We start from the raw sequence: 11,474 nt of genomic DNA on the forward strand, positions 1-11,474 counted from the left end.
TGACTGACACTAAAATGAATACACAAACTGTTGCTAGTCTCCACTCACTCCTGAAGGAAATATGAGGCTCTTTAGCTACTAAAGGCTCCACTTTCTTCACCAGCTAACCGCTAACTATTTCTGTCTGCTGAGAAACGGAGAGCTTTTTCACTAACGCTAATGCTACCACATAAGAACAGAAAACGTTGCTGCCTCTCATGTATCAACTACATTCAAGTCACAATGGTTAACTGTGCATGTCTATCTATCCAACAGGATCAATCAAAACATCTGGGGGTTATTAGTTATTTACCTTGGTGGAAAACAACAAATAACCGTGAGAGTGAACTAAAACAGTAAAGCTGTGGTTGATAAATTAAAACAATGAGGTGGGAAATGCTGCTGAGGGAGAGCAGCAGAGTTGGATCATCATTATAAACGACCGATTTCAGTCATATATAGTCATTCAATCCATTGTGATTATAAGTATATAAATGATACCCGTTTTTATAGCCATTAATTCATCGAGGAAACACAGTCAGTTTAATCATTTACTATGATTTTTTCCTCAAATCAGTGTTCCAGTGCAAATACAAGTCAGTCATTAACAGCATTATTCCCAACCTGAACAATGTCCATCAGCAACAGTAAGATCAGCTTATTCGTGGTAACATTTCAGACAGATAATGACACCTTGGCTACACCTCAGAGGGAGGGCTTTGTTTCAACTAGCACCCTTAGTTGAAATATGGGGTTTGTACATTGAGCATGATCACATTCTGCAGTCCTCAGAGAAAAAGCATTCACATTTACATGTACATTGGGTCACACTTGGGATAAAGACAAATCAAATCTCAAGAGGATGCGGCCCTCCAGGCTGAGAGGTCACTTGACATTTGAAAATGAAATGAGACACACAGACATTAAGACCAGAGTCACATTGTGTTTTTCAATATAACTGATAATTCATTAGCTTTCTTTAGCTAGTTTGACAGCTGATGGGTAGAATTTATCACCTCTGGCAGCCCCAGTAACCTGACACTACCTGACATTCCTGTAATATTGTAAATTTCCTTGTCAAGCATGTCAAAATAACAGTAGAAATTATTTGAAATAAATATTTTTCACTGCACTCCGGTCCAAACAAACATAAGTAGAATTCAGAAACAAAAACTAATGTGTACAACCCTGTTTACATGTTTTTAGCTCAGTTACTTTTTTTTTTTTATTGTTGGACTTTGGGATGCAACTAATGATTATTGTCATTATTGATTAATCTCTTTATTATTTTCCCCATCGATTGTCTATAAAATTAAAAAACGCTTATTCCAATTTCCTGAAGCCCAAATTGCTCGTTTTCCAACAGTCCAAAACCTCCCAAAATCTGTTTACTATCAGATGAAGAAAAGCAGCACATAGTTGAGATGCTAGAACTAGGGAATGTTTGGTATTTTTTCTTAAACAATCAAATAAAAATATCGATTAATCAACTAATCATGTTTGCTTTAGTTCTAGTTGAAATGAAGCTACTTGCACCTTTGTTAAAGCAAAGAAACAACCTGAAGATAATTTAAAATGCAGGATACAGACAAATTAATATGAAGCGAGTTAAATGTGGCTTACACATTTAACCCTAGAAACATTCATGGACAACATTAACAAGTGTCAAAAATCAAGGCAAATACAATAAATTATAAAAATAAACCATTAGATAAATGAATGAATAAATAAAATTAAATAAATCATTACAAATATAAATAATCAGGAATGAACCTCCACATGCCACCAGGGCCTGCTTCACATGTGTGCCAGTCAACACTCATGCAGTTTGCCACTTACATAATCAACTACATACTTTACATCCCTCATCCTCTCTTGATCAACAATTCATGAGGCAGACAATTTACAGAGTTACAAATACAAAGTTCCCTTTTTAGTTTGGAGAAATGTTTCTCAACTGGTGGGTCGGGATCCAAACAGGCTGCTCTGACAGGGTCACAAACAAACAGGGAACTTGATGGGGAATTAATGAGTTCTTTAATACATTTTGGTTGTGACTTCCTGACAGTGTTTTGGTCCCAATTCAAACCCAAGCAGTAGAGACATTCTTCTTTATAGTACAGTTCACCGTACAGGGCTCGAGACGGTGTCAGACATTATTGTGCTGACACCGTTTCAAGACTAACGCAAAGAAGTGCTCATATTATACAACGGCGTCCCCCGTCCCTGGGATATTACTCTGTACAAGTGATTGGTGATGACAGGTGCTCAGTAACAAAAAAAAACAAGACTCCATCAGCCACTAACACAGGAGAGTGAATTATACAGATGAGTTCAAATTACAAATAATTGGAGACAGCGTTTTTTTGACAATGGAAAAAAACCTGAAGCTTTACATTCATGATGCTTTCCGAAAGTGCACTTCATTAAATGCACAATCTTGAACTCAAGCTTGAAATTAAGAAAAGTATGTAAAGCTTTCTGAAACTATCACTGCCATTCTGCTTAAGACATTAATCCATTAACCCCAAAGAAAAAAAGCCTTTACATCTTGAATGACAAATGAGTGAAAGCGTTATTCTGTCCCTCTGATGCATTAACAACCAGACCCGGGTCAAATAAGATTTCCAAATACTTTTCATGGTTTGGTCGAGCACTTTTAGATGCCAAATTGTAGGTTTTTTGTTTGTTTTTTTAAATCACAAATGGCAAAACAACTAATGTCAGAAAGGTATAATATTCACAGTAAATGTCTTTCTGTAATTTAGTGACAATATTGTAGATGGGGGAGAGTGAACAACCCCCATTAAGTATTAATTAAAGCTAAAAACAGATTCGTTTTCTAAGTACTAATTGGCCTAGACCTGTCACAATCCAAAGGCTAACAGCAGGGACAGTCCCCTTCTTATGTTGGATCGGTGAAGGGCCCAAGGCTGTATGCACATAGTTAGGACCAGAATCCGGGTCTGTAGCGGTAAGGTGAGTCTTTGGGAAAGCTGATCTCCGGTCTACAGAGTGGGACGGTTCCATCCCGGCACTGTCCCTCATCCAGCTGATCCAGCAGGTTCTCCTTCCTGCGGGGGGAGTAGGGCGTTGGGGCCTCCATGGGCGTGGGTAGCACCGCCGGGTCTCTACCAAACTCTACAGTCGGAGGAGTCTCTGTGCTGGACGTGTGGGCGGGGGACTCGCCGTTACCCAGGCATTGTCCGTTTCCCCTGGGCTTCCCTTCCGCCCAAAACACATCACCGCGTGCCCGCGGTGAAGGCCGAGGCCGAGCCACAAAGTCAAGGGTTTTGGGGCGTTCAGGAGCACAGCGACGACGGGGGGTTGGCGGGAACACAATATTTGGATCGGGGAGCCGGGGGACCTCAGGACTGTCTTCTCTTAAACCTCTAAAGCCACCTGTTGTGGTATGGAAAGAAAAAGAAGCACAACAATGAGAGAAAATACAACATCATATTTCCAGACTGAAATAAAAATTATACTAAGACTAATATTTTGGCTGGTGGCTTTCAGGGTCATATTATTAAATATCAGGTGTCGACTATTGAAAGTATATATGGGGTGTCGATCAATAAAGCACGCCATTAATACTGTATGACTGAGAAGGTGCTCAGCCAAGCGCTACATAAGTGACAATGTAAAACCTTAATAATTTTTCTCTTTAAAAATGCTAAATATATTCAGAATAGAATTGTTTTTTTCTGTGCTAAATACTGTTTAAGAGGATTTTTTATAGTTTAAGTGTAAAATAACAAGACTCTACAGCCATGCTAGCAGATCTATGAGGCGGTGCTTTGAGCTAAACGCTAGCATAGCAACATGCTCTTAATGACTACGCTAACATGCTGATATTTAGTAAGTTTATTGTTTAATGCATTCCCATCTCAGTGCAGCATTTTACCATGCAACACTGGATAATTAGAAAACACACAAAACATCATTGTACTACTATACACCAATTTACTATAAGACCAAGAAAAGCAGCAAATCCTCACATTAGAGAACCTGAAACCATAAAATGATGAAAAATGACAATTAATAGATTATTAAAGCATTATTTGATATCTTTCTTTCAAATGACTAATCAGTGAATCAACTAGAGGTTCTCGGTACCATGAATTTCTGTACAAGATTTTCATGGCAATCCATCAAATAGTAATTTCAGTCTGAGCCAAAGTGTTGGACATGGCCATTCCTAGAGCTACCCCACTAGTGTGACTAGACATTTTCAGCATTCAATAGTCAAAAATATGAGGGAACTGAATATCATCAAACACACATAAAAAAACATATGCATCAGTATCAACCTTCAAAAAGTGGTAAAAACACACAAGACTTTACCTGTGTTCTCTAATGCTGTTTTTTCTGGCAATGGTTCCAGATTATTAGGAAGGCAGCTCTTCTTGATGGCCCCGTCTGATGGTGTTCGACGCAGGCTACGCGAGGAACTTGGGGCAGAGGGTACATGTGTGGGTGTGAGAGACTGTCGGGGGTTACGCTTGAAGCTCTCAAGGTGGGTGTTGACCAGCGGGTTGACTGGGGTTTGGATGGCCTGATGCTGTGAGACAGGAGGCGGTGAGGGAGGGTGGTAGACCAACAAATCCTCACTGTCAGTGCGCAGCAGCGAGCGGGTAGAGTTGCAGTCAGACACTGATGATAAGGACAGCAGCGTGTAAGAGGAGGGCAAACCTCGCTCAGGCAAAGAGGGCGCCGAGTGTTTCAGCGGGCTTTCCCGCCGGAACAGTCTACGAGTCTGGGGGCTGGTGCTCCGCCTCTGGCCCCCTGTTCTGTGGAAGAAACCATCCCAACGTGATTTGATGCTCTCCTCCGGCTGGGACAAAGTTAACAGGTTGCAGCCCAGTCCGACAGCTGCCAAAAGAGCTCCACAGCCCAGCAGGACCAGCTCAGACCGCCGGCCCCCACCGGGGCTCTTCCTGCATGGTGGTGTACCTGGAACCTGGCCGCTGGGGCAGTACTCGTCTCCATCACCGTCAGCAGCAGCAGCAGCAGCCGTGTTGCCCTCCTTATGGAAGGGGATGCAGAGGTAGGATTGACCAGGAGCTGCTCCTGGCTCAGTAGTGAAGCAGCAGTCTTCATTTTCTAAAAACAGGATCATTCATATGTTCATTTGGTTGTAGAAAACCAGTATTTGTATATATAATCACATAGTTCATAATAGTTTATGTTGCACAGTCAACAAGCCTTCAATATCATATAACAATTCCTCTAAAACATGAAGCAACTTGAGGCCTACTGCAACATTGTTACTTGGATTCCAACCGTCCGAGTTTGGTTTGCTGAATGTGCTTTTTCAGCAACAGCCCGTTTACATTCACACAGCTACAAACATGCACATCTGTGAGTTTCTCAGGTCAACCACTAAGAGCCATGTGGGAGTGAAGTATCTCACTCATCACTATCATGTTTTCCCAGCCAGTCTGCCACTTCGCTAACCTCTAGACTACAGCTGTTCTCCGTATTTTTTTGTGGAGTGACAAAATAGATTTAATAAGCTGGTCCTGCTTACCCATCTCCACAAGGCTTGGCACTCCAGGCACTGCTGGGCTGTGTCTCGGGGATCTGCGGAGGTTTGGGGCGCTGCAGGACCGCTGCCTGCTGCCTTCATGAGGAGGCTTCACACTGTCAGGTAGAAGATTAGACAGAAATAATGAAAAACAGGCTCAGAGTTCATTTTGTAAAAGACAGTTTTCATTTTAAAAGCATGTCTGTGTGGACTGATCTGTTATATAAAAAAACATGAACAGAAAATAATATGGTTATCTGGAGAAAGTGGGTAAGGACTGTTTCTAGACTAGAAATCTTTGCTCTTACGTGGCATCAGCGCTGTGCTCCCTGTATGGGCCACACCCACGGGATCTACCCTTTTTCCTGGACCCCTTCCTTTCACACTCCTCTTCATCCTGCTGGAAACATGTGTTGCGACCCCAGGCTGTACATCCCTCCCCCGGAGTGACTGGAAAAGCAGACATTTGAAAAAGAATACATTATGAGAATTAAAATCAAAGGGCAAACATGAGATAGCTTGTAATGAATAATAACTGAAGTAAGCAAACCAAGTGAATTTAGACTTCCTTGGAGAATACACAAATTCTGTGCTGCATGGTAGTAATGATGAATTTTTAAATTTAAGATTCTGAGGGGCCTTACGTTGGATGGCTCTCAGGCGGGGCAGCATAGGTGGACTGGTCTGAGGACTGGAACTGCTGCTGAGCAAACTCCTCCGCCGATCATGTGACGGAGACGCCTGCACTGTGATTTTGTGCTGAAAATCTAAATTAGGATTGAAAAAAAACTCAAGTTAAAGCTACAGTAGGCAATATTATTTCATTAGAATTTTGGAAGAAATAACACATTTTGGCCATTGCACTAACAATGTTTAAGTGAAGAGTTTCTTCAAAAAAACAAGTGTCTCTGTGAATAGTATATTTTTAAAAACTGTCTGAATCAAACAACCAGTCACAGTTAGCTAGCATGTAACTAGCCAATCACAGTGACTCTGTATAAACAAGGGTTATCTGGGTTTGACATGTATCCAATACCTCCCCTGCCTACAATTGTGTATAGTACAAAACAAACAAATGAAAAGAGAAAATGAAAGCACTAAAGAAACACGGAGATCAACTAGGGTCAACATAGGAGAGGCCTTTTTTAAGATGGTGTTGATCCAGCGATATGTTTATGAGAAAAAAAATATTAGTAATGACCAAAATTCAGAGTGTTATCACAGTATCCCAACTCTCACTCTGACTGCTGTTAACACACCAGTTTGTTAGCACTACAGTTTGTTTGCAGTACCTGAAGGCAGGCTGATCCTGTTCCCATCCTTGAGTTTAAGGCGGTTGCGGCGGAACTTGCCCTGCCTGCTCTCCACGTGAGGCTTTTCCTGGTAGAGTTGGTGAATGATGATGTTGAGCTCTCGCTCCAGGATGTGGATCTCCCGCTCGGCCAGTTCCTGCTCGCGCCTCCTCAACGCCTCCTCCTGGCACTTCTGCTGCAGTGCAGCTTGGGTCAGCTCCTCCTCCCACGATCGCAGCTCCTGAGGGAACATAAATAAGAGGTGAAGGTAAAACAGCTGCATTGAACTCCCAACTTTAAACGTCCCTAATGCAAAAAGATTCTAATATGTATGTCATTAGAGAAGAGTTTAATTGCAGATTTTTACATCAATTTCACCATCTTTACCTTCTCCTTAGTCCTCAGTTGATCAAACATTTCCTGGATCTCCAGTTTCCAGTCATCCTGCAGAGAGTGGAAGGACTCAACTGGCATCTCAAAAAAGCCTGACTCCTCGATGGCTGTGAGCTGGTCCAGAATAGTTGTGAAATGTGGTCGGGAGTGAGGGTCTGGACTCCAGCAGTCTGTGGCAAAAGATGAAAAACATTCAAAAACTTGAGCAAAGTTATTTTTGGCACTTCAAGTGGTTCCATAAAAGTAATATATTCTGTTTGTTTATTTGATGTTTCTAAGTTAATTTTTAGATGATTTTCTTGCTCCAGTGGATAAACACACAAAAGAATCCTGTGGTTACTCTTTCCTTTTTTAATAATTCATTTTAAAAAGTATCTTTTGACACATACCTTGACGACTGTGTTATATTTTGCCTGCGGCTCTCCATTACAAAAAGTCTGGACACAGTTCTGCAATAACGATGTGATTATTTACATCCAATTTGGAGGATAATTATTTGCTTTGAGCAGAATAAGATTTTGTTCCTCTTACCCTCCATAAGACGCGCAAAGGGCTCAGGACAGGTTGAGGGAATGGGCAGAGCCAGTTTGTTCATTGCCACCCCATACGCCACTGCGAGACCATCGATGCCCCGAAATGGAACTTCTCCTGTCAGCAGCTCCCACAACAACACGCCATAACTTTATTGATGAAGAGGGACAGAACAAAAAACACAGAATGGATGAATGAATGAATGTAATTAATCTTCTTCTGCACTCATGTAAAAACCGAGGTGAGACAGAAACAATCAACATTTCAACAGAGCTGACAGATCCACGTGACTAATGCCAAAACCATACAGTGATGAGCTGTGAGTAAATGACCAGCAACAAACCAGGAATGACTGAGTGTTATGGATTTTTTATAGTTACCTAGTGGCTTACTGTTTCTGTTAAATATACATTAACAAAATTCTGGCAAATGTGATCAACTTAACATCAGACAGAAATCTAATAATACCTGTAACTTCAAACTCCCTCTCATATTAAAACAGGGCAAAACAAACCACTGAAATGATTTGGGATTATTATTTGACCAAGTTTCATTCTACATTAGAGTAGAAGCATTGACTGTTAGGAAGACAAAGTAATTCCCCTCCCTGGTCGACACTCCTGAGGACATTCGTCATCCCTCTCATTATAATGCATGCTGCCTTTAGTTGGCTCTCTCGCTGATCACACTGTAATCCTGGGAAACCCCACATTCAGTCAGGAACAGCTCAGCTCGACAGTTAATGCTACTGAACGTGTAGCAGAGAAGAAAATAAAGAGAATAATGACACATGGCATTATAGCTAACTATAAAAAGGTCTTTAAAAAGGTCAGAAAATGTAGATCACAGTTTGCTTTTTTAGTATGACCAACCGTCCAAAACCCAATGACAGTCTGCTTACTGTAATGTAAAGACAATGCTCAACTCATTGGTATTTCTGCTTAAAAAAACGATTATTTTGCAGCTATTTTGGTAATGCATTAATCTATGGTCACACTGAATATGGACATAAATAAGTACATGTGTACATCTTGTTGACCTAAAAAGGAAAAAGTACCTTTGTACCACCCTGCGCTTATATACACACCTTAGCATTTAAAAGGTTATTATATAGATTTATTATTATTTGCCATTTTTAGAAATTCATCCTCCTCATCTCCTATTGTTACTTTTATTCCTGTTTTATTGCATACTATAGCCTTTTTGGCACAGCCTCAAGAGCTGTGTTGGGCGATATTATGACTTTACTTATTATTCCCTACCAACAGTAATTAGTGACACTACTCATTTTAGATATTACTTTTCTGCTAATTGGTAATTGTATCCGTTCTCCCCAAAATTCTGACTTTAAGACAATTAAAATCCAGTTTTCTTTGTTAAAATCAAAGCAATGTGAATATTTATATTTCCATCTTCCAAGCTAGTTTCCTCCACGATTCAAAAATGAATCCAAGGGTGTGATTGGATTGTTGGATTTCAAATCAGTAGGGGATGAAAACAAAAGGCAGGTTGTAACTTATTATTATTTTATTAATAATTAGTTATATTACTAGTTACTGGGGAAAGTAATATTTATACTGTAATATTATTACTAGTAATGCCTAAGCACCTTGCATGTGACAAATGAAACCTTCAGTCTGGAATCTGAATTCAAATATACAGTACTGTATTACTTTGCTTTGCACCAGAGTCCAGTCAAAAGTCAATGTCTTTCAGTCTTTTAGAGAGTCACTGTGATAACTTATAGTGCTATGTACTGCAAGCACATGAACCTATTGTTGAATGTATATTTATATGTACTCTTTACTTTTGTACTGTCTCTGAATGCACAACATTCTGTTCTTTTTCCAATGTGCCAGTCTGTGCTTTGTTTCCATGGCAACTGCTGCCCGAGCTGAACTTTTTCTTGTGCATGTTGGATAATCTGATTCTCTTTCTGGCTCCATTTTCAGACCAGTTTCTACAACCCGGTGCAGTTTGTCTGCCGCATAAACCCCCTCCTCTGCCCACCTCCAAATGTCGCTACCCTTGGAGAACGTAGATGAGCGGATGACTTCGGGAGCCATCCAGGCGTAGGTGCCAGCAGCGCTCATCTTGGTGGTGCGGTGCCACTCTCGAGCCAGTCCAAAGTCTGTGATCTTCAGGGTCTTGTTGCTGAGGTCTTCCATCTCGACCCGCTCAAGGATGAGGACTGGAGTGGTCGGCAATGGTGGACCGGAAGGTGATGAGGGGATTTTGGTTGGAGGATGTGGGGAGGAGGTTGGAGGATGTGGGGAGGAAGGGGTGTGGGTGGGGATACGTGCACGATTGGCAGGTGGGTTGACGGTAAAGTAAAAAGGTTTCAGGTAATCATCACCAGGATTGTAATGTTGGGAGGGGCGGCAGCAGGAGATAAAACACAATGCATGTGGAAACGCAAAGAATTAGACACATGGTGGATGAACAAAACAGGGTGCGGTTGGTGGGAGGCCATGATGAAAGGAATGGAAGGATAAAAGCAGAGTAGAGAAAAGAGAGAACAAACAGAGAAACCAAGAAACAGTGAGCGACTACAACAGAGGAAAGCAGAGGTGAAAAACACATACTTGATTAATGCTAATGATCTCACAGTATATATTTATATATAACACAACATCTCACACAAACACCAATACTACAGTTAAACTACACAAATTTCCTTTTACAACACACTCATTTGCTCTGATAGACTCTAAAAAAACAACCCATTCCCAACATGCACGAGCAAAGTAGTGCTCCTCCTAACCACATGCTCACTCTCCCCCATTCAGCTCTACAGTGCCAGACCATCTGCTGTGGCTGTGCCCGATGGAGAGGGTGTGTCTGCAGGCTGCGGTGCACATCAAGCGCCCCTTCATCTGCTACTCATGTGGCTCTAATGCTTCGAAAGAAAAACGGAATCCAAACATGTGGCTAAAGTAAAATCTGCTCCCTTGTAGCTCAAGAGGTCGAACGTTAAAGAAACATAGCCGATCCCCCCCCCGAGGCCAATCATGCTCCAAATGTATGCACTCACTGTAATGCATGGTGCTTTAGATAAGAGCTAAATCTAAATGGCATGTTATGTTAAAGGGAGACAGTAGAGATAGTTAAAGGGTTGAAGGTACAAGCACATTTTGTTTTTGAAGCATGAATACATTACGTAGGATTTATTGTTTCCCACATTCCCATTAGAGTTTGGTGGATGCTGATAAAACAGATTTTCAGTAAATGTGTCATGCCATGCATGGGTGTTAATGTGTCTGGGAAAGGTACACAGAGAACACCACACCCACCAGTGTTTCACAAGAAAGGGTATGAAGAAACACCAACACTACTAACTACTCTGATATAAATGCTAATGTTAGCATGCTAACTTGTTTCCAATGACTAGGCTAACATGCTGATGTTTGTGATGTTTTTCATGTTCACTGTCGCTAAGTAGCACTACATATAAAGTGCAGCTGATGCTGATGGTAATTCCATTAGCTTTGCAAGAATTTGGTCATGAGTAAGTAAGCTGATGTTTTGGCCTGACAATGACCAGGTCAAAAATCATCACAGTTATTACAAGTCAAGTCAGTTTTCTTTATATAGCAGCCCAATATCGCAAATTATAGATTTGCCTCGAGGGGCTTTTACAAGCTGTATAGCATACGACCCGCGGTTGTGGCTCAGAGGCAGAGCGGGTCGTCCCCCAATCAGAAGGTTGTTGGTTCGATCCCTGGCTCCTCCTGCCACGTGTCGAAGTATCC

At 41.3% G+C, this 11,474-nt stretch overlaps 1 protein-coding gene across 1 annotated transcript in view; it reads right to left on the bottom strand.

The window, feature by feature from the left end:
* Positions 1 to 1,239: 1,239 nt before the first annotated feature.
* Positions 1,240 to 11,474, bottom strand: part of map3k9 (mitogen-activated protein kinase kinase kinase 9) — a 14,770-nt gene continuing 4,535 nt past the window's right edge. The window contains exons 3-11 of the mRNA XM_035673472.1: positions 9,733 to 9,913; positions 7,723 to 7,871; positions 7,186 to 7,361; positions 6,799 to 7,039; positions 6,151 to 6,273; positions 5,815 to 5,956; positions 5,510 to 5,622; positions 4,324 to 5,082; positions 1,240 to 3,381 (exon numbers count right to left, since the gene is read on the bottom strand). Coding sequence (XP_035529365.1) covers positions 2,927 to 3,381; positions 4,324 to 5,082; positions 5,510 to 5,622; positions 5,815 to 5,956; positions 6,151 to 6,273; positions 6,799 to 7,039; positions 7,186 to 7,361; positions 7,723 to 7,871; positions 9,733 to 9,913 — 2,339 coding nt within the window. The 3' untranslated portion in view covers positions 1,240 to 2,926. The remainder of the gene's footprint in view (positions 3,382 to 4,323; positions 5,083 to 5,509; positions 5,623 to 5,814; positions 5,957 to 6,150; positions 6,274 to 6,798; positions 7,040 to 7,185; positions 7,362 to 7,722; positions 7,872 to 9,732; positions 9,914 to 11,474) is intronic.

This window comes from Morone saxatilis, unplaced genomic scaffold, assembly GCF_004916995.1.
Source record: "Morone saxatilis isolate NCDOM2014 unplaced genomic scaffold, NCSU_SB_2.0 Contig3, whole genome shotgun sequence".
Classification (NCBI taxonomy): Eukaryota; Metazoa; Chordata; class Actinopteri; family Moronidae; genus Morone; species Morone saxatilis.